The sequence below is a fragment of the Hemiscyllium ocellatum genome, chromosome 16 (assembly GCF_020745735.1).
Source record: "Hemiscyllium ocellatum isolate sHemOce1 chromosome 16, sHemOce1.pat.X.cur, whole genome shotgun sequence".
Lineage (NCBI taxonomy): Eukaryota > Metazoa > Chordata > Chondrichthyes > Orectolobiformes > Hemiscylliidae > Hemiscyllium > Hemiscyllium ocellatum.
Window position 1 is genome coordinate 3,038,099 of NC_083416.1, and position 24,498 is coordinate 3,062,596.

General features: G+C 42.9%; 1 protein-coding gene across 1 annotated transcript in view; it reads left to right on the top strand.

Annotated features, from left to right (window-relative positions):
- The window catches only part of LOC132823124 (receptor expression-enhancing protein 2-like), an 80,927-nt gene that overhangs the window by 22,732 nt on the left and 33,697 nt on the right, over positions 1-24,498 (top strand). Inside the window, exon 2 of the mRNA XM_060836669.1 lies at positions 22,921-22,993. Within this exon, the coding sequence (XP_060692652.1) occupies positions 22,921-22,993 (73 nt within the window). The remainder of the gene's footprint in view (positions 1-22,920; positions 22,994-24,498) is intronic.

The following is a 24,498-nucleotide window of genomic DNA, read 5'->3' on the forward strand; positions in this document are numbered from 1 at the left end:
TCAGAGGAAAGTACCAAGAGAAAATTCGTCAGCTGGCTGGTTTTGAAATTTGAATTTTGGTAAATCTTAATCGGGGGTTTTATCGGACTGGTATTATAGAAGGGAAAGTAAACGATAGGTTAGAGGAAGGAATTGTAAATAGTTGTTCGTTAATTATTCTCTGTTATACTTTAAGAAATAAAGTTGTTACTTTAAATAGTTCTTGGCCTCTCGAATTTTCACAGATTACTGTGTGGGATAAATCTTTTCTGTATTACTGGTTTAAATTCTCAGAGGGAATTTACTGCATGTAGTGACAGATTTGGGGGCTATGATTATTGTCTGTGCATCTTGAAATACGTGGGGTGCCAACAGGTAAATATATTCCCAAAATAAATGGGGAAAATCAATCTGGAGGCAACAGCAATGATTAAAAACATCAATGCCCTCCACCATTGTAAATGGGAAATGGCGGACAGAGTCTCTGAGGAGCTATCTGTACTTTCAGTAGCAATAGCAGGAGAGGTAGAGCAGGAGCAGCAAGAAGCTCACTGTCAGTAAATCAGGACTGAGCCCTTGCTGTTGCCAGGTAGTTGAAGCAGTAGTGGGAGGCAGGACAGAGGGCAGCTGCAAAGAATGGAGGAAGTAGTCTTTAAGAGAGTGGGCAGGCTTCAAGAGGCATGGAGTGAGTATTATGGAACAAACAAAAACCCCTCAAAATATATTCAGAAGGTAGTCCAAACCCTAGCTTTTTCTTATTTTGAAGGTAATTGTAAGGGGTTGTGTTCCAGATACAATTCAATTGGTCATATTACTTGATGTTAAGTGAAGTACACTTAATTTTTACTTTGCAGTTAAAATACAGACAAAATAAAAAGAAAAGAATTGGCTTAACTGTAACTCTATCAAAATGCTTCACAGAATAATATATATTAACTATTACTATTTACCTGTTCCAATATAGCAACATCCCAAAAACACACCCTTGATAAAGGCAAATTCAGTAAAACAGATTGTCTCACAGGCCATTCTCGCAGCAGGAAGAGAACCCCCAGCTTTTAGCTGGAACACAGTGAGAAATAACGTCTTCCACATCCAGCTTCAATACCCCAGCAACAGCTACTGAAAGACTAAACTTAAAAATCCAGGTTCTTAGGGAGCTTGATCCCACCCATTCAGGACACTTCTATTGTTCCAACTTTTAAAAAAAACTCTAGGTCCCACAAGCTGTTTACTCTATGTACTTTCAGGAGACAACTCGATGCCTGTCTTAAAACCTCTCATCAAAAAAAAACACCAGGACAAAATACAGCTCTTAAAGCCAGAATAGTGTCAGGGAGTGAGACAGGATCCAGCTTGTGGAACCCAATGAGACTGGAAGAAGGGTTGAGAGGGAGGCTGTGCGGGTGAGCAATAGAAGGAAGTTGGGGAATTGGGAGGCCCTGGTAGGTAGTGCGCGGGATGAAGAGACTGCAGAGTTGAGAGAAAAAGGAAAACTCAGCTCAGTGTGAGCCAGAAAAAATCCTGAGCCAGAACTCATTGAGGTCATGAAGTTCTTGCATATCAGTGTGGAATCTCTAACTTAAGGCTATGCCAATTCAGGAACTGGGATATGGTTGCTGCTGACTAGTCCATGTTTATTGCACACCCATCCATTGTCAGTAGTAATGAACACTGCGTCCATTGCTACATTTTAAATTGTGATTGACATCTGAGGTGCAACCGAAAGATTTGTAGCAGCCTTAGTCCCCTGGCCCACATCCCTCCAACTCTTTCCTATTCATGTACTTATCCAAATATCTTTTAAACTTTGCAATTGTACCCACACCCACCACTTCCTCAGGAAGTTCATTTCATACAGAACCACCCTCCCACTTTGTGCATATGCAATGGAATCATGTCAACATGCAAACTCACCAGGTCTGTGAGTGACTGTTTTGGCTTTTGTGTGTCAGTTAGTTTGAAAAAAAACTTCCATTGTTAACATATATGTCTTCGCTTGTATCAATGCAAATGCAGTGGTGTTTAGGAATTGAATCCTTGCATATTATACCATTAAGTCTAATGGAGGTGTGATGATTATTGAGGATGTTGATGAATTCTTCTAATTCTGCTTCCGATGGGGTTCAAATACCTCATACGTTTGTACAGGTCATTGGTGAGGCCTCTTCTGGAATACTGTATCCAGTTTTGGCACCCAGTTATAGGAAGGATACGATCCGGATGGAGAGGGTTCAGAACAGACTTATCAGGATGTTGCCAGGGATGAAAGGTTTGAGTTACAAAGTAAGATTAGATTATTTACAGTGTGGAAACAGGCCCTTCGGCCCAACAAGTCCACACCAACCCTCCGAAGAGCAACCCACCCAGAACCATTCCGCTACATTTACCGCTTCACCTAACACTACAGGCAGTTTAACATGGCCAATTCACCTAACCTGCACATCTTTGGACTGTGGGAGGAAACTGGAGTACCTGGAAGAAACCCATGCAGACACGGGGAGAATGTGCAAACTCCACACAGACAGTTGCCAGAGGCAGTATTTGAACCCAGGTCTCTGGTGCTGTGAGGCAGCAGTGCTAACCACTGTGCCGCCCTGGGACTTTTTTCACTGGAGCGTAGGAGATTGAGAACCGACCTGATAGAAGTTTATAAAATAATGAGGGTATAAACAGTTAACGGTAATTGTCTTTTCCCTAGGGTGGGAGAATTTCAATACTAGGGGCTATATTTCTAAGGTGAGAGGAAAAAGATTTTAACAAGATATGAGGAGTAAACGTTTTACAGAGGATGTGGAATAAACTTTGAGAGAAAGTGATGGATGCAGGTACAGTTACAACGTTTAAAAGACATTTGGATAAGTACATGAACAGGAAAGGTTGGGAGGGATATGGGCCAGGAGCAGGCAGGTGGGACTGGTTTAGTTTCGGATTACGATCAGCATGGACTGGTTGGACCGAAGGGTCTGTTTCCATGACTCCATGACTGTAGAAAAATAGACAATAGACAATAGGTGCAGGAGTAGGCCATTCAGCCCTTCGAGCCTGCACCATCATTCAATATGATCATGGCTGATCATTCCTTAATTAGTATCCGCTCCCTGCCTTATCTCCATAACCCTTGATTCCACTATCTTTGAGAGCTCTATCCAACTCTTTCTTAAATGAATCCAGAGACTGGGCCTCCACTGCCCTCTGGGGCAGAGCATTCCACACAGCCACCACTCTCTGGGTGAAGACGTTTCTCCTCATCTCTGTTCTAAATGGTCTACCCCGTATTTTTAAGCTGTGTCCTCTGGTTCGGTACTCACCCATCAGCGGAAACATGTTTCCTGCTGCCAGAGTGTCCAATCCTTTCATAATCTTATACGTCTCAATCAAATCCCCTCTCAGTCTTCTAAACTCAAGGGTATACAAGCCCAGTCGCTTCAGTCTTTTCAGTCTTCAGGAATTGACCTCGTGAACCTACGCTGCACTCCCTCAATAGCCAGAATGTCTTTCCTCAAATTTGGTGACCAGAACTGCACACAGTACTCCAGGTGTGGTCTCACCAGGGCCCTGTACAGCTGCAGAAGCACCTCTTTGCTTCTATACTCAATCCCTCTTGTTATGAAGGCCAGCATGCTATTAGCCTTCTTCACTACCTGCTGTACCTGCATGCTTGCCTTCATTGACTGGTATACAAGAACACCCAGATCTCTCTGTACTGCCCCTTTACCTAAATTAATTCCATTGAGGTAGTAATCTGCCTTCCTGATCTTGCCACCAAAGTGGATAACCATACATTTATCCACATTAAACTGCATCTGCCATGCATCTGCCCACTCACCTAACTTGTCCAGGTCACCCTGTAATCTCCTGACATCCTCATCACATTTCACCCTGCCACCCAGCTTAGTATCATCAGCAAATTTGCTAATGTTATTGCTGATACCATCTTCTATATCAATAAAAGGTAACATTCTGACTTAATTATATCACCTAATGAAGGACTTAGTGCAAATGAGAAAGGAGCTGCTGAAAAGCCAAGTATTTCTCTAGTTATGGTGGTACAGTGCACCAGAGCATCATGTTAGACTGGGTTAAAGTCGCAAAGTTACTTTCACAGTTAGGATTTAAGCTTCACTTAAAGCTGCCTGTTTTCTGGTTGCTATGAAACTTGGTGACTTGATATGAGGTTTTGAAACTTGCACATACACCTTAAAGTTTGAACTTCATAGCAATAAAAATCCAGATTCCCATCCAATTCGACTGTCAAGCCCCTCTATTTTTTTTGTCCGGGGGGACAACATATTATTTCTTCCACAGATCAGACAGGGTGGCTACATTCTTCTGTGTACTGTCGAAAACGAATCAATTTTTACTTGCAATGTGTCTCAAATGTAAGATGGAAAACTCAGTACTTTGGCATTGGTGAGCTGTTTCCTGCTGCCATTTTGTTCAAATGCGTTTCAAAGACATTTCCTCATTCTCTTTTGAAGAAAAGGAGAATTGCTAAATGCACGACCCTTCCGGTGTCCCAGGGCAGCAGCAGGTTTAATTTCAATAATCTGTTATTGTTCACTTCTGTGCAAGTGAGAGGGAGGTTTCCTCTCAAGATGTAGCCAAATCTTTCAAAGTGTAAAACATTTCATCTTCTCATTTATCGCTGTGTACTCCATTTGAACAACTTGCACTTGATGTTACTCTATTTTAGTACGAACTGTTAGATTTCCATCTCCTTGCATTATTCAAATTAATTTGGTGGAGCTCTCAACTATGCATTAAGAGCAGTGACTGACCTCGATATACCAAAAGGTGCTACAGAAAATGAAACATTGCGTGACCCACTAAAAACAACGAGATCTGACTGAATGGGGCCAGGCTTTGCAATCTGGGTCAGCATTCCTATTTCAAACCCAGATCAGACACAAAAAAACATAGAAATGTAGGAAATAGGAGCAGGAGTAGGCCGTTCGGCCCTTCGAGCCTGCTCCACCATTCATTGTGGTCAAGACTGATCATCCAATTGAAATCCCTGTTACTGCTTTTCCCCCAGATGTGCTTATCCTATTGGTCACTAATGCTGTAACTCCTCCTTGAAATCGAACCATGTTTCGGCCTCACCTGCTTTCTGTGGTAACGAAACGCACAGCCTCACCTCTCTCTGTTGAAGAGATTTCTCCTCATCTCAGTTACACACTCACCATGCCATGACCTTTAGGGCCTGACATCCGTTACACCACAAGATATAGGAACAGAATTAGGCCATTTGACCCACTGAATTCACTCTGCATTTGATCAAGACTGATATGTTTCTCAACCCCATTCTCCCATTGTCTCCTTGTAACTCTTGATCCCCTTCCTGAATCCTGAAACTATCTATCTCTGTCTTAAATATACTCAATGACTTGGCCTCCACAGCCCTCTGCGTCAATGAGTTCTATAGAGTCACCTCCATCTGGCTGAAGAAATTCCTCCCCATCTCAGTTCTCAAGGGTTATCCCTTCACCCTGAGGCTGTGCCCTCAGGACCTGGTCTTTCATACTCATAGAAACACCTTCTGCACATCCGCGCTCTCCAGGCCTCTCAGTATTCTGTTAGTTTTAATACGATCTCTCCACCACCTCCCATTCAATCCCAAACCACTGAGTACAGACACAGAATCATCAAACGCTCCTCATAGGACAGGACTGATAGAAGATCTGTCCCAACAGACACACAGACCATGCGTGGAGCATAGGCTGAATCTTCACAGAAGACACGCTCTCCCATTTTAGGCACTTGCTGACACATAGCAACAGGAAATAAGGGATCAGTGGGATTGATTTGGCCAGGGTAAAGGGATGCAGAGGTATAGTTCCCTGGGTGTCTGAGCAGATTTAACCCCAAACCGTTCTGGGGTAACAATTCAGACAAATGAGTTGGAAGTCTCTGACTCTAAGTCAAAGTTGGAGACGCTTTACAAATTTCAGATGCAGGGAAGTTGCCCGCTGGATAGTTAAACATCCTTTGCAATTTCCACACAGTCCAGGTGTCCCACCACACTGCTTTTGGAAGATGTCTGATCTCTGACTATGTGGAGATCACTGCCTCTCCAGCAGTCTGCTGTATTCACTATCCTCTGAGAGAAGAAATTCCTCCCCATCTCTGTTTTAAATGTGTGACCCCCATTCTGAGATTATCCCCTCAGTATTCCATTTGCCTACCTAGTCTTTGTGGGAACCTAACTCTGAATAAGCTGAACCCAAATGTAAATGCTCCCTTTATTCTAAACTTCCATCTTCTATGAGTAGCCGAGCCAGTATCCCTATTAATGTACAACTTCCACCACAAGGAGCTCTAATCTTACCAAGTAATCTGATGTACAGTACCTTATCGAACATCTTTTGGAAATCCAATTGTATTACATCTACCATTTCCCCATTATCTAACTTGTCTGTTACCTCTTCCAAGAACTCTAGGCATATCTTCACCTTCAGGAATCTGTGTTGACTCTGCTTAATGATTTGTATTTCTAAATCCTCTGCTACAACATCCTTTATGATACCTTCTGTTGTGTTCCCATTAATAGATGTTAAGCTCAACCGGCCTATGGTTATCTTTCGTTAATTAGAGTCATAGAGTCTGACAGCGCAGAGAAAGGCCCTTTGGCCCAAACTGGTCCGTGCTGACCAAAATGTCCATCCACACTAACCCCATTTCCCTGCACTTGGCCCATATCCTTCTAATCCTTAACTAATCTTGTATTTGTCCAAATTTGCCTTTGAAATGTTATTAATGTACCCATCTCAACCACTTCTATTGGCAGCTCATTCCATATGTGTACCACCCTCTGGATAAAAATGTTGCCCCTCAGGTTCTCTTTTATTCTTTCCTCTCTAACTCAAAACTGATTACCCTCTAGTCCTCGATTTCCCAACCCTGGAAAAAAGACTGAGTGCATTCACCTGATCCATGTCTCTCATGATCTTATACACCTCTATAAGGCCCCCCCTCAGTCTCCTACGCTTTAAAGAAAAAAGTCCGAGCTTGTCCAACCTCTCCCTATAACTCAGACCATTGAGTCCAGGCAACATCCTTAAAAATGTCTTCTGCACTCTTTTCAGGTTAATAGCATCCTTCCTCTAACAAGGTGACCAAAACTGAACATAATATTCCAAGTGCGGCCTCACCAATGTCCTGTACAACTGCAATGGAACTTCTCAGTTTCTAGACTCAATGCCTTGACTGAAGGCCAGTGTGCCAAAAGCCTTCCCTGCTCTGTCTCTACTTTCAGAGGACTGTGCACCTGAACCCCCAAGGTCCCTCTGTTCCACTACACTCCTTGAAGCCCTACCATTCACCATGAAACTCATACCTTGACTTTCCAAAATGCAGGACCTCACACTTATCTATTTTAAACTCTATTTGCCATTTTCCAGCCCACTTCCCCAGCTGTTCAAGGTCATGCTGCAATTTTTGATAACCTTCCTCACTGTCCATGATACCATCTATTTTAGTGTCATCAGCAAACTTTCTAGTCATCTTTGTACATTCTCATCCAAATCATTGATATAGATAATAAACAGCAGTGGGCCCAGCACTGACCCCTGAGGTGCTCCACTAATCATAGGTCTCCACTCTGACAAGTATCCTTCCACTATTACCCTCTGTTTCCTACCATAAGCCAACTGTGTATCCAATTTGCCAGCTCCCCCGGGATTTCATGCAATCAAACCTTCCAGAGCAGCTTACTATGAGGAACCTTATCAAAGGCCTTACTGAAATCCATATAGATTACATCTACTGCTCTGCCCTCATCAACCTTCCTGGTCACTTCATCAAAGAACTCTAACAAATTTGTGAGGCATGATCTCCCATGCACAAAGTCACGCTGACTCCTCTGAGTGAATAACAGTGTTACATTGATAGTTTTTCAATCCTCTGGCACTTTTCTGGAATCCAAGGATTCTTAGAAGATTGCTACCAGTGCATCCACTATCCTACTTCTATTAATATCCCAGGATGCATCCCAACGTGTCCAGGGGACTTATTGACATTTACTCCTGTTATTTTCTCTGTTGGTTCTTCCTTTGTGGTAGTTATTGTATTTATTTCCTCTCCTGCCTTTGACACTTGTTTATTTTGTAATTTTGGGATGCGATTAGTGTCTTTGGCCATGAAGACTGATACAAAATATTTACCCAATTCTTCTGCTTTTTCCAGGTTCCACATTATTATTTCTCCAGCCTCGTTTGCTGAAAACCCTGTGTTCACTCGGTCTCTCACTTCCTTTATATATATTTAAAGAAGGTTGTGTCTGCCTTTATATTAAAAATAAAAGTTTACCGTCAAAGCTTATCTTTTTTTTGGTTAGCTTTTGTTAGTTTTTAGACTTCCCCAACCCTCTGGCTTACCACTATTCTTTTATATGCTGTTTTCTTTCAATTTGATGCTGTCCTTAACATCACTGGTTAACCGTGGTTGGCTTGGCCACTTCTAAGAATCCTTCTTTCTGTCTGGGAATGAATGTTCGTTGTGAGTCATGAACAACTTTCTTAATTGCTGTCATTGTTCCTTTTGCTGTTAAATCTTTTTCTTCTGTTCACAGCAGATAACTCTGCCCTCAGTCCTTTGTAAATGACCTTCAGTTAAGTTTAGCACAGCTGTTTCTGACCCAAGTTTCTCACTCTCAAACTGAATGCTGAATTATTCTATGTTAAGGCACAGTTTTCTAGTGGATCTTTTACTCTGAGATCATTTACTGAACCTGCCACATTATATATTACCAGATCCAAAATAGCCTGATCCCTGATTAGATCCACAACATTTTGTTATGGGAAACTGACCTGAATACATGTTATGAATTCTTCTCGTAGTTATCTTTTGCCAATATGACTATTCCAGTCTACATGAAGATTAATGTCACCCTTTGATTAACATACTGCCTTTTTTACCTGTCCTCATTATCTCCTGTGTTATAGCTACTGTTTGGGGATTCATCAGAATAGCCTTTATTGTCACATGCACTAGAGTGAGGGCAGTGAAAAGTGTGTAATGTTGCCTCTCTGCACCATCTTAGGTACAGGGTACTTGGGTACAGATACTTTAAGTGTTGTTCACAGAACTGAAGTACTAGAAAGATGGACTAGCATGGAAGTACAGAGTTTAAAAAGTCCGGAATGAAAATAAAAGTATCTTTAAAGTACTGAAGTTATAGTCCTTCCTCACTGAGTCCGTGCTCACCAGGCCTCAGAACACGAGGCCTTGTTGCCTCCTCACACCGCCCCTGTCACAGACTAGCCTCCAGAACTCCTCGCTCCGGCCAGCCCAAGCTCACTCTGCTCCCCGTTCCCAGCACTTGCTCTGGGCTCCTGCTTCCGCTCCAGGCCCCTTCTTCCTGCTCCAGACTTCGGATGTGATTCGGCTCCCAACTGTGCCTCTGTCTTGATTAGAGTATTCCCATCAGTGTCATCTTCCCCTTATTATTTCCGACCTCCACTGTTTAGATTAGATTCCCTACAGTGTGGACACAGGCCCTTCAGCCCAACAAGTCCACACTGACCCTCTAAAGAGCAACCCACCCAGACCCATTCCTCTACATTTACCCCTTCACCTAACACTACAGACAATTTAACATGGCCAATTCACCCTAACCTGCACATTTTTGAACTGTGGGAGGAAACCCACGTAGACACGGGGAGAATATGCAAACTCCACACAGACAGTTGCCTGAGGCAGGAATTGAACCCGAGTCTCTGGCGCTGTGAGGCAGCAGTGCTAACCACTGTGCCATCATGCCACTGTTCCAGAGTCTACATCTTTCAATCCAAGGTCCGTTGTTGCTATCGTATTTATTCCATCCTGCACTAACAAAGCCACTCCGTCACCCTTTCCTTCCTGCCGGCCCTTTGAAAAGTCATGTCCCCTGAATATTTAGCTGAGCTTCCAATTTTGATCTCTGTTTAACCATGTCTCCGTCGTGCCAATGAGATCATTCCCATTAACATGTGTTTATGCCGTGAATTAATTTATTTTGCCTGACCTTTTAAATGCAAATAAAAAGCCATGATCTTGCCTTTTTATCATGTTTCTCGCTTTAACCCTATTTGCTGCCATTTTTCGATGTTTATACACGCTGTCCCTCCCCGTCTCACTCTGGGTATCGCTGCTTAAGTAGCTGTCCTACAATGCTGCCATATCCTTTGCTTTGTAAGCCTACATTTCCTCTCATCCATATCCTCCCCCCAATGCCCAGTTAGTTTAAAGCTGTGTCTACAGGCCCAGTTATTGATTACCAGAGCATGGGTCCCAGCACAGTTCAAGTGAATCCTATCCCAGGAGAATAGCTTCCTTCTACCTCTGCACTGATGCCTGATCTGTCTTAACCTTTTGTGTGCCATGAGAAATTAGCCACTTATCTAAAGTCCCTACATTTACTATCTTTGTCATTTCAACGTTATTCTGTAATTTAAGGTTTAGTGTTGGTGATGTTGCAGAACAGGTATATAAGATGCAGGTCACACTATTGCCTTAGTAGATCTAGGACAGTGAGATTCCTTCCATGATTAAAAAGGAGCTGGGAGACCACATAAAAAGACACCATTTTAGCGGTAATGCCAATATTACATTAGGATCTCTAGATTAATCTCTTTATTGCAACAAGTCATACTACTGAATAGCAAGAGCAGGATAGGATTCTGCAGGTAAATAGTGTATTCTAGAATGATGAGGGCTTTGGAACCTGGGAGGCTTTATAAACAAAATCTTCTTAACAACCTGGTCTCGATGCACTTCAGGAGAGACTAATTACAACACTGCGAATGTATTCAAACTAGAATTGATGGGAGGAACATTTTGAAGAACATCAGTGCAGTAAGCTGCCAATGTCTGTCAAAATTAATCAGAGAGAAAGTCAACTGAGGAAGGAGACGAGAAACAACTCATTGACTGGGTCAAGAATTGGGAACAAGTGACTATAAAATAAAGAGTATTAACAATAAATTAATTAACTTGAGCTTCCTTCTGTTTGCAAGGGTTATTATAGCGTGAGGTTTTAATCAAGGACTGAAAAAAGACAGTGTGGGTCGAACATCAGTTGGTATCAATTGGCACACAAGATCAGGACACAAGGCAGGAGGGATGTGCTTTTATGTAATTGAAAGTAAAGAAAATAGTTAACTTCTAATTTTAGCAAGATCGAGATCAAAACATGTGAATTGAGATAAGACATCAGGGAAATTGCTAATTGCATAAAAAAAGGCACAGTGTGTTTTTTTAAATAGTTGATACACAATTCTGTACACAAAAGGCTTTAACCCTCCAACACGGTGGTGTTGGACTGTTAATGTCAAAGCGAAATAGTTCCACGTTTGCATCTCAGATGTGATAATACATAAATGCAAATCTTTATGAAATGAACTGTTTAGTGTTAAATTGTCCAATTGATATGGAGTTCATTACAATAGCATTCATGATATTATTCACCACACAATAGCTCTTGAACTTTTGCAGCCCTAAGCTAGACACTCCACATTCAATGTGTGGAATTCACTACTTTCGTGACTATTTTTCTGATTCTCCGTTTCTTGAGAATGTGCATTTGGAAGATTTTAAACTGTTTTCTCTCATATTTGCAACTCCTCCTGCTTTCTCTTCCCAGACCCACTCTCCCCTTGGCAGTCCCTCTCTCACCTTTTAAAGCATCTCTCCCTCCCCTTTGCAGCCCACTCCTCCACAGTGCAGCCCCTCGTATTTTGTCCCACATTTTCCAAGTGGCAGTCTCTCTCTCTCTCTCTGTCCTTCGCAGTCAAGCTTTTCCAACAGAATGCACCCCGTCCCCCACCTCCAGCTGACCTCCATTCTAGGGCCATTCCTCACACCCAATCCCTGTCCACTCCCGGTCAGTGGGTCCTGCTAGCCCTGGCTTCAGTATCCCAGCCCCCTTCGCCGCCATCACTCTCCTTCTCCCTGATGTTCCAATCACTGGCAGATTCTGTCCGACATTGGCTGCTGTATTACCAATCAGTCACACAGAGGCCTAGTCAGCAGTCAGAGGAACAGCACCTCCCCCATTCGGGATATCCTAGCTTTTCACCAATCTGTCGCTCCCGTGATTGGCTTCCCTGGGGCTTCAGAACAAATTTGCCTGCCATGCCGTATTTTGAGCACTGTCCTTCTGTTAGCTGTGCTAAATTGTCCCTGGTGTTCAGGATGTGTAGGCTGGGTGCGTTTGTCAGGAGCAAATGTAGAGTAATAGGGTAGGGGGAGTGGGTCTGGGTGGGATACTTTTCGGAAGGTCGGGATGGACTTGTTGGGCCGAATGTCCTGTTTCCATAATGTAGGGAATTCTATGAGCTCCCTGCCCACTGCATTATCCCTGCCTATGTCATTCTGAAGTTCTGCAATGCCACCACAATGTTCACAAGTTTTTATCTTTGTCTCCCAAAGTCAAGGTCATTTGATATGAGGAAGATCTAAGACTGACTCCTGGGGGACTCCACGATAAACATTTCTCCAGTCTGAAAACCATCCATTAACCACTCTTCATCTCCCTCTCTTAGCTAGTTTTATATCATGTGTTGCTGCTGTCTCTTTTATTCCAGGATCTCTAACTTGGCTCACAGCATTTTAATTGAATATCTTCTGGAACTCCGTGTACGTCACATCCCTCCCCAACCCTTTGTTACTTGAACAAAAAGCACCAACCAGTTAGTCACACGTGTCCCAAAGACTGAAGGGAAGGCAACATATAGCTTGATGAAGGATTATTCTGAAAATTACAGGCCAACGATCTAGTCTTGAGCTGTAGATAAAATCCCTCCCGCGGCCCGGGTAGGGGAACCCTCCTCATCCCTGACCACTTCCCACCAGCATCAGAATTGTGACCCCTAAAGGAAAGGCTATTGTCCCTCACCCAGCTCCTGTACAAGGTCAAGCTGGTTGGGGGAGGGGTGCACGTGGGCGGCAGGAATGCCCCTCGGAGTGCCTTTCCCAGCCGGAAAACCTGCAAGTCAGCAACGAGGGCTGGTAAATACCTTCCCAAAGGGACAACATTTGTGACCGCAGATAGTTTAGATTTAGAACTGCTTTTGCATTTCATTCACTGGTCTGGCTTGATTTGTTTCACTTGATAGTCTGCCGTACACAAATGCTGATTTTTAGTCTAAATGAATCCTCAGGATGCAGTAGCAATAGTGTGTTTTCTTTTAAATATTAAGCCAACAGAAAAATGATATATGTTATTACTTCAACCAGAGTGTCTTTTTCTACATTGGTCTAATTGTTTATTTTAGTGCATTATTTACAATGCTCATACAATATGTTGGGTTAAATATGTACAGCTTACACATATATGTTTCTAGTTTAAACATTACATTGCTTTAATGTATTTATCATGCATCAATTATTTGCGTATCTAAAGATTAGTGGTTGTATTGCTTTTGAGTTGAATGCTATTTCTGTTGTTGGAGGCTGGTCTCCATTTCACAATATGGATCGTTTGAATCAGCTAGAATGTATCTTTAATTAAATAACAAAAATAAATTGTATGCTGTTGCACATGTACTCAGTTGTTTCACTGAAATCAGCATCAAGGGATATTTCAGCAAACAGTCCCCAGTGATTCTTTTTCCCCTAATTTATATTCCTGCAATGTAGCAACATAAAACAAAGAAAGATCAAGGAAAGGCACCATGGGTCATTTACTGAGCATTGATTCACGTTTCTCGGAATCAGGGCAGAGTGATGAGGAAAAGCTTCTTGCCTATCTTGTGCTGCTCACCAATTACATCTCAGTTTGATGTGCTTTGCCCCCTATCAGCTATCATTCCCCTATGGCCAGGCTGAGCACCATGTGAAGACAAACACCCCTTGACTGTAAAATGAAGTAAAATAGAGCCAAAGCCTACTTTCACATTTTTTGCTTGAAAATATTGATTTCTTTTCTCCTTTTGCTCGTCTGCAGTAGGAACTTGCCTAGACAAAGGCTGCAAGCTATAATGTGACAGAGCAATGTGCTTGCTTTCTGAACTGTTTGAGTTAACCATTTCTCAAAACAACTGCTGCTTTGTGTTGCTAAGCATCGGCGGCATCAAAAGATGCAAGATCCAACTCACATCAGAACCCTGTTGAAAGATGAAGTCAAATTTAAAGTAAGGGCAGAAAAAAAAGGTCAATTGAGTGTTAGTATTATGACAGAGAATTCTTGGATAGGTTTGATAAGTTGCATTTTTCTTTCCAAGTAATGCATGCAAATTTTTAAACATATGAGCTAGGAGCAGGAATAGGCTATTTAGTCCCCTCAAGGTTTACCTGCAATTGATGATACGGTTGTGGATCTAATCTCCATTTCTCTGTTTCCCCAAACATTTTGGCTCCCATTTTCTGAAGAATTTCAGTCTGCCTTCAAAATATTCAATGACTCTCCCTGCACTGCTCTCTGGGGAGGAGAATTACGCAGACTATCAACTCTCCAAGAGAAATAAACTCTCCTTGTTTCCATCTCCTTATTTAAACAAAGATCAAAAGCAAAAAACAAAGAACTGCAGATGCTGAAAATCAGAAATAAAAATCAGAAATCGCTGGGAAACTTCAGCAGTTCTGAAGAAGGGTTAAAGGGCCCAAAACGTTATCTCTGCTGTCTCTCCACCACAGATCTGCTTGAGCTTATCCAGCAATTTCTGATTTTGTCCCCTAGATCGAGCTTCTCTCTCACAAGAGGAAATCTCACGCAGGATCTTCCCAGCTTCTGAACAAATGTGGGCAATTTCAATGTAGGAAAAAGAAATGGCAAGATTAGAGAAACTAGATTCTCAATGTCAAGCAAAAAAAGATCAATTCGTGCAAAAGGTTTTGAATGGTGAGATGAGAATCTCACAAGGGAGTGGTGGTATGTGATTTAGCGAGCATTTGTACACCATTAATAGCTCATCTCATTGATTTACAGTTTGCTATTCTCTCATGAAGGGGAAATTGAGGACTGCAGATGCTGAAGATTAGAGTGGAGATCAGGAATGAAGGGCTTTTGCCCAAAACATCGATTTTCCCGCTCCTCAGATGCTGTCTGACCTGCTATACTTTTCCAGCACCACACTCTTGACTCTATTCTTCATGTAGCAGAGAGAAATTACGTGGCCAGAATTCCTCATCTGGGAGCAGGCAAACGTGAGGACTGCAGATGCTGGAGATCAGAGTCTGGATCAGAATGGTGCTGGAAAAACACAGCCGGTCAGGCAGCATCCGAGGAGCAGGAGAATCGACGTTTCGGGCAAAAGCCCTTCATCAGGAATGAGGGAGCCCTGTCTGATGAAGGACTTATGCCTGAAACGTCGATGTTCCTGCTCCTCGGATGCTGCCTGACCGGCTGTGCTTTTCCAGCACCACTCTGATCCAGACTCCGATCTGGGAGTCAGAGCAGGTCCCTGCTGGCTCCAGCCCAATGATTGATCCTCTGAGCCTCTATCTTTGATCTTTGACATTTGACAGCAGCCCCACCTCCCCCCCCAACCCTGGTCTGGGACCCGCCTCCCTGTGACAGCCTCCAGTCCAGGAGCTGTCTCCTCCATTCCCCTCCGAGTCAGTTTAAAAGTTTGAAACGAAAACACTCCAGTAAAAGGTGGGAATAAGAAAAAGAGAAAAAAAGAATTCAATGGGTAGAGCAGAGGGGCTCCTCCTGGGGAATCCTGCTGTGCTGATATCTCGCAGAACCACAAATGTACTCACCATGCCTTCGAAATTCTCATCCAAATCATTTACATAAATGACAAGAAGCAGGAACCCAGCACCGATCCTTGTGGCACACCACTGGTCACAGGCCTGAAATCATCATCATCTTCCACCATCACCCTCGGTCTTCTAATGTGAAGCCATTTTGCTGTTGATAAGCTTCAAGCTCTATAAACATAAAAACAATGGAATGATTATATTTGTAATTCTTGGAGAATCCACCTCTGGAATATTCCCCACTTGCCTGGATGGGGACAGCTCCAACAACACTCAAGAAGCTTGACACTATTCAGGACAGAGCAGCCCGCTTAATTGGCACATCCACTCCACCACCGGCACTCAGTAGCAACAGTGTGTACTATCTACAGGATACACTGCAGAAATTTACCCAAAATCCTCAGACAGCACCTTCCAAACCCACGACCACTTCCATCTAGAAGGACAAGGGCAACGGATACACGGGAACACCACCCCCTGCAAGTTCCCCTCCAAGCCACTCCCATCCTGACTTGGAAATATAGTCACAGTCCTTGGGTCAAACTCCTGGAATTTCCTTCTTCAGGGCATTGTGGGTCAACCCACAGCAGGTGGGCTGCAGCAGTTCAGGAACGCAGCTCACCCCCACCTTCTCAAGGGGGCAACTAGGGACGGGCAATAAATGCTGGGCCCAGCCTTTATGGGCAATGTGCCACAAAATGAATGAATTAAAAAAGGTATTTGTTTAAAACCCATTTCCTGTCATCAGACATTATTATCATTTTCTAGTTGCTATATTAATAGCAGGGAAGCTGAGGGTATGGAACAGGCAGCTTAATACCACATGACAATGCCTGGATTCAAAACAAGTTGTGAGCCGGGATTCCATCCTACCCTGCTGCTGTCAGTCGGTGATTTTCCAGCAAAGTGTGGCACACATTCCTCCGTCTTTCTGAACGATCCATTGCATTTGCATAACAAACAGTGAATAGCTGAATAGCTGAGGCGTGAGACTCTGAAGCCAGCTCCACCATCAGCATGTTGTCATGGAGCACTGTGGGAAATAACTATCTGATCCCAGCATCATTTTGGCTGGAGCTTTCCATTTCATTGGGCCAGATTCTTTCAGTGATACAAACAATCAAAGTGGCACACGGAGAGCAGTCAGCTGAGGGGTGCGTAGGTTAAGTTATTATTTTTTACATTAAGATTAAACCTTGGCACAAGATCATAGGCCAAAGGGCCTGTTCTGTGCTGTACTTTTCTATGTTCTATGTTCTAAATGCCTCCCTCATTAGAATGTTACACAACCTATATTTATAATGGAGAGGAATCAGAGTTAACGTTTTGGGTCCCGTGACCCTTCTTCAGAACGCAACTTCTGAGCAAGGGTCACTGGACCCGAAACATTAACTAATTTCTCTCCACAGATGCTGCCAGACATGCTGAGCTTTCCCAGCAATTTCTGTTTCACAGTTTTTAAAAAATTTTTATTTTATAATTTCAGTGTATTAACTGTATTAAATTCAGTGGCAAGTAAATTTAGTAACATTGGTGTTTCCTCATGCATTGTGGGGTATGTTCTGCCTGTACTGCACGCAATACAAAACTTTTCACTGTCCCTAGGTACATGTGGCAATAATAAATCAAATCAAATTTCTGTTGAGCATTTCCTCTTTGTCAAGATAAATCAGGTGAAGTTAACACTGCTGCCTCACAGCACCAGAGACCCAGGTTCAATCCCACTCTCAGGCGACTGTCTGTGTGGAGATTGCATGTTCTCCCTGTGTCTGTGTGGGTTTCCTCTGGGTGCTCTGGTTTCCTCCCACAGTCCAAAGATGTGCAGGTTAGGGGTGAGTTGGCCATGTTAAATTGCCCAGTGTTCAGGGATGTGTGGGTTCGGTGCATTAGTCAGGGGCAGTGTAGAGGGGTGGGGGAGTAGATCTGTGTGGGTTACTCTTCCCGGGGTTGATGTGGACTTGTTGGGCCAAATGGCCAGAGTTTCTGCACTGTAGGGATTCTATGATTGTATTTTCTGCCTTAATTCAGTTTGTACAGTGCCTGCTTCAGGGATATTCAAGATTGACCTGATACCTGGTCACGTTGCTGGCTTTTTAAAACCATTTGCCCAGGAAGGGAAATCTGAAGTTTAATTTACAAAAGCTGTGTCTTTGAACAAATAGTATCCACACGCGTGGTTTATTTATTACACAGAGTGATTAAACTGCTAATTAACTAAAATGTTACCCCAAAGACTCTAAACTGTAAAATAATAAATCATGCCAAAGTAGAAGCTTACTTTTGTACCAAGGATTGTTTTGTAATGTGGTGACTTGTAAAACATTTCCTTGTGCTCATTTCAGTGCATGTGACAATTACGCTAATTCAATTCAATTTGGAAACTGAATTCAAAACAATCAAATCACCTCTTACTCTTCCAGATGACTCTAAACTGTAGTAGATGCAAGTCCAGTCTGTCTGACTTTTCCTCATAAAACTAACACCAGGAATGAGGCTAATAAACCTTCTCTGAACTGCATCCAACGTGTGTATCCATCTATAAATAAGGGGGCCAGTACCAGGCACAGTACTGCAGATGTGGTCTTGCCAGTGCTCAGTATAATCGAAGCAAAGCCTCCATATATTTGTGTCTAATTCCTCCCACAATAAATTATAACATTCTGCTGTTTCTGAATTACTTGCAGTGTCTGCGAGTCATGCATGAGAACAGCCAGATCCTTATAGACCTGAGCACTGAATCCTGGTCTGGACCAGATCAGACCCCCTTAAAATATTATAAGAAGGTAGCATAGACCCAAACTTTGTCCTATTTTAAAGGTGAATATAACGTGCCTATACAATGTGACTGGTCAAATTACTCGAAATGAAACAAAACACATTGTTTAAAGACTGCAGTTAAAATACAACCAAAGAAAGAGGAATTTAGAGTAAATTAACTATTGAAAAACTTAATTAGTAATAGCCACTGTATCTATTAACTGTTCCTATATACTGTAACATCACACAAGCACACCCCTTGGCAAACAGGCAAATTCTAACATTCAGTTCTTCTCCAGTCCAGGAGGGAAATAAAAGTGAAGAGATTTCAGCGAGAGAGTAGCAGCCAGGAGACATTCACTGAAGCGTTCAACTCTGCTGCGACCCTAATAGTGTCAGATGTTACTGAGAAACCAAAACCCAGGAATCTTAATCTGAGGGAGTTGGCCACACCCAACAGGCTGTTTTAAAGAAACATACCCAGGACCTCCCAAGCTGTTTACTCAAGGGGTCTTCAGTAGCCAGTTTGGTATCTCTGTTTCACAACCGCCCTTCAAATAAAAAAAACAACAACCCAGGTCAAAATAACCTCTTAAAGTGACAGCAGTGTCACAAACCTCTCAGCGTTTAATGAAGATGCTGTCTTTCTTGTTGCCTTTTGTGCCAAAGTGACACAGTTCCTCACATTACACTCCCGTTGCCATATCTTTGCCCACACATTTATCCCATTTATGTGCTGAACTTTACCAGAGATTGGCTAAGAAGAGGAGTTGGAAGGTCATTTTGCAGCAATACTGGGCATTGGTTACGGCATGTTTGGAATGTTGCCTTCAATTCTGATCTCCCTGCTGTAGGAAGAATGTTGTGAAACTTGAAAGGGCTCAGAAAAGATTTACAAGGGTGTTGCTGGGGCTTGGAGGGTATGAACGATAGGGAAAGGCTGAACAGGCTGGGGCTATTTTCCCTGGAGGCCGAGGGGTGACCTTATAGAGGTTTATAAAATCATGAGACATGGATGGGATAAACAGACAAGGTTTCTTTCCCAGGACAGGGGAGTCCAAAGCTAGAGGGCATAGCTTTAGGGCGAATTGAATTGAATTGATTGTCACGTGTACCGAGGCACAGTGAAAAGCTTTGTTTTGTGAGCAATACAGACAGCTCACAGAGTTAAGTAGCATAGATAAATAAATAATAGGTAAACAACAGCAAAAACAAAACACAGGTACAGGCGAATGTTAAGAGTTTGTGAGTCCATTCAGTGTTCTAACAACAGTCGGGTAGAAACTGTTTTGAAGCATGTGTTCAGGTTTCTGTACCTTCTCCCCAATGGTAGAGGTTGTAGAAAAACATTGCCAGGGTGGGATGGATCTTTGAGAATGCTGGCGGCCTTTCCTTGACAGCGGGCCTGGGAGATGGATTCTGTAGATGGGAGGTTGGCCTTTGTGATTATCCAGGCCAAGTTCACCGCGCTCTGTAACCGTCTCTGATCTTGAATGGTGCAGTTGCTATACCAGGTAGTGATTCATCCAAGGAATCTAAAGAGGAACCTTTTTCACAGAGGGTGGTGTGTGCTTGGAGTGAGCTGCCAGAGGAAGTGGTGGAGGCTGGTACAATTAAGGCAGAGGGATGGGTATATGAATAGGAAGGGATATGGTCCAAATGGGATTAGATTAATTTAGGATATGTGGCCAGTGTGGACAAATTGAACCAAAGGGTCTGTTTCTGTGCTGTATAACTATGACTTAGAGTCCATTTCAGGGAATGTCGTGGATAGCTTCTCTCCCACAATCCTTAGCGGATTTTCTCATGCTGTTCTCTGGGTGGAGGTGGGGGGGGGGGGGGGGGGCGGTAGAGTGGTGTATGTGCTGGGCTGAGGAGCCGCTCATGCAAAGCTACTGTCTGTGGGACCCTGACTGGATGCCTCCGAGTCAGACTCCCACCTTTACCCTAGTTCTGCGGATCATGCTGCAATATTCCAAAGTGCTGGGACCTCCCGGGATTCTTCGTCCCGGCACGGTGTTTACCAGCCCACTGTGAACCAGACCACAGCCAGGAGCCGAGCTTTCATAGTGCAGGGTGAGAGGGTCTGTCCCTACCAATGTAACATCTTGCTTCTTCCTGTGGAGGGTCACAAAGTCTGTTGGAAATGTTAACTTTTCTTGAACACTAGCAAAGGGGACCATAAAAACAAGCAACAGAAAGAATTGCATTTGTTTCTAGGAGCAGGCAGGGACTGGGAGAGCAGGCAGGGACTGGGAGAGCAGGCAGGGACTGCCTGCTTTTCGAGTGACAACAATTTACAATCAGTGAGAGATAACTGTACCCAGCTAACATTGACTGGCACCAGAGTGCCCGTGAGGTCCGAGATGGTTTCTTACACGCAATGCTGCATCACTGTGTCCTACTGATGGTGGTGGTCCTCCTCTTCCAAAGACCAAGGCTGCTCTCCCAGCTCTACAGTCTATTCCAGTTGTAGAGGGCACAGTGAGCTCCGAAATGAGCTGTCACTGAAGGACATCAAACAGACAGCCAGATTACTTTTGTTACAATCGACAATGGGTACATGGTCACCATTAGATTCCAGAATTTATCAAATTCAATTTCCATCATCCACATCAAGCCAATGTCCCCACAACATTAACCCTGAGTCTGGATCGTCAATCCAGTGATACTTACTGCAATGCTACCACTTACACTTGGAATGGAAAATCAACGTTCCTTCACTGTGGCAAGGCCAAAACCCTGGAAGAACATCCACATTCCCTCTCAAACTGCAGGGTGAATTTGATCATTGCATGGTCACTGGCCCTTGGGGGTTCCTTCACCTTGTGCTCCCTAATCAAGTTGGACTCATTACACATCACCAAATCCAGAATTGCCTGTTCTCTGGTGAGCTCTACCACCAAAGAAACATCTTGCAGACATTCCACGAATTCCTTTAATTCAAATCTGTTACCAACCTGATTTTTCCAGTGCACCTGCATATTGAAGTCCCCCGTGATTATTGTAATAGTAAAGGTGTATAAGAGAGGCACCATCTCCTGATTTATTTCCTTTCCCACACCCTGACTCCTGCTGGGAGGCCTGTACACAATTCCTATCAGAATCTTTTCTCCGTTGCAGTTCCTCATACCTACCCACACGGATCCTTCGCCTTCCAACTCTCTATCAGAAGAGGCCCACCAAATTAGCTGAGTAGAGGGAACGAGTTAGGATCAGATGCTGCAAACTCATTCAAAAGAAAGAGTGTTGGGCAAAGGTATAGGATAGAAAGAAAAAGAACAATCGGAAGGTAATGGGAAGCGGGAAGATGAGCAATCAGTTTGCGCTCAGTAAGGGAATATGATAGAATGGTCAAGTGGAAACGAATAGAGATGAGGAAGGAAACACCAGTGAACGGAAATGATGTCAGTTGAAAGCTAACACCACAATATGTAAGTTTCTCAATTTATTCTCTGGAACTAAACCAGTTTTCCTATGCTCTTATTCTTGTACTAGACTACTGAATTTTAAGCTTTTAAAATGGAGAAAGGACAAATCTTGCTTTCTGAGCTGCCTCCAAAGTCCCCTAACTATTTACTCACTCTGACTGTGTCTCTTTGGATGGGATCTCTCCTTTCTGACTATGTGTAGTATACTGAGTCATTGTCATAACATACGTCTTTGAAATGGGGAATCTATTTATTTGGCATAAAGTATCCTCAGCATTACTAACAGAAGCTTTGAAAACAAAATCAAGGAATCCATGGTAAATTTGTAAAAAAACCTGGTTGAACTTCAACTGGAGTATTTGAGGCACCAATTTTAGGAAGGAAATAATGGATTTGCAGAGTCTGGGCAAGATTCATAAGGGTGCCATCAAGAACTTCAGATACGTATGTCGATAAGGGAAATTGGAATACCTTCATGGATAGGAGAAGGTCAAAGAGATTTGAGAGAGATAGGCAGAACCTTGAAGGGTGTACACAGAGTTGACAGGAAGAAACTATTCCCATTGGTGAAAAGGTTGAGAACAAAAGGATGCAAATTTAAGATAATTGACACAAGAGAGCTATGGTGACATGAGGAAAATCCTTTTCATGTAATAAGGGCTCCAGGTATGTAATGCATTGCCCGAGATTGTGGTGGATGCTGGATTAATTGAGGCCTTCAATAGGAAATTGGATCATTACCTGAAAATGTGCAGGATACAGGGAGAGAAGGTGGTGGAGTAGCATGAGATGAATTGTTCCTTTAGAGAGCGAGCAGAGATTTCTCACCATCGACCTGCTCTTTCATTATGGCTCAAAGATATATCTTCCAATTCAGGGTAAGCTGGCAATTTGTTCTCATTAACAGTACAGCACCTTGTCTTTGTCATTTCATTCATATGTCAGTTATTAAACTGTAACCAATGACCTGCGGATTTGAATCCTGCTCACCCACCTTCTTACCAATTATCGTTTTCTGAATCTTCATGTCTCTCTTTATCCACTAATGTTGTCATTTGTGTTCCCACAGGCTAATATTTGGCACCCTGTACCCAGCCTATTCCTCCTACAAAGCAGTCAAAACGAAGAATGTGAAGGAATATGTGAGTAATTTTGTCATTTACGGGATTAAGTTGGAATTAGTTTTGCTTAAGAACTCAAGAACAGAAGTCCCATCTCCTTATTCAGAATCCTACTGTGGGTGTATAGTTAGGCCAGAGAGTAAGAAGCGAGAAAGACCAGATGGAGGGCAAAGTTGCATCCATCCATGATGTACTTCCACTGTCTTGGACTCAGTACAACTTCGAAAAGAGTTAACCAGCCACAGGTTTACCAAGTCCAAAGACAAAATGTTAATATTTCTCTATAACTCTAAAGCAGCACTGAATGAAGATTCAGATCAAATGTTTGATATGCAAGCTACAATTTCTTTTATTCATTCGTGGGATGAGGGTGTGACTGGTTGGGCCAGCATTTATTGCCCATCCCTAATTACCCAGAGGGCAGTTAAGAGTCAATCACATTGCTATGGGTCTGGAGTCACATGTACGCCACATGATTGTAACAAGACTGAAATCATGTTTGTAGAGTTTGATTATCCGATCCATGTTCAGTATTGCCCTGTTCAAGTCGGGATAGTTATTCATGAAGGAGTTTACTTCTTACAACCACCTCCATTCCCCAAACCAGAATGTCACTCAGGTACACTTGTTTCAGCATTTAATTGATTCTTGAATTCTACCTGCAAGGATACTCCATGAGTTGACAATCTGTTTGAAGAACCTCTTTAATATCAGTCTTAAATTTGGCATGTACTGTTTTAAACCTGACACCCTATGTTCTACACTTGTAGTTTAGAGTGGGTTTTGCAGATTTATCTATTCCTTTAAGTTTACAGTTTTTTATAGCTTTGCGAGATTCGCTCTCAAACCTTTCCCTTCGAGGCTGATGGACTGGAGTTTCTCTGAGTTCAGTGTGAAAGAATCAGTCAATGTAGCACTAACTGTACTGGAGAGGAAAATTTAAAACAATTCACCTCACCTCTGGCAATTGTTTTTTCTTCAATTCATTCATGGGATGTGGGTGTCATTGTCATTGCCCATCCCAGGGGGTAGATAAATTCAACCCCATTGCTGTGGGTCTGGAGTCACATGGAGGCCAGACCAGGTAAGGATGGCTGTTTCTTTCCTTAAAGGACGTTAATGAACCAGGTGGGCTTTTCTGAACAATTGGCAAACAGTTTATGGCCATCATTAGACTCTTAATTTCAGAATTTTAGTGAATTCAGATTTCACCATCTGCCGCAGCAGGATTCAAATGCAGGAACCCCCCCCCCCCCCCTGCATCTCTGGTTAACAGTCATCTAGTTAACACCACTTGGTCATCACACTATTTATCTGGATCATTCAGACCCAAAGCATAATCATGATGCGACCATACTGTGAAGATAAAGCTAAAGAATGCTAAAATTGTAGCACAATCAGCAATGGATTCATGGTCATCATTAAACTCTCAATTCCAGATTTTAAAAAAAATTGAATTCAAATTCCACAATCTGGTATGGCGGGATTCAAACCTGGGCTCCCAGGACAACACCTGGGTCTCAGCC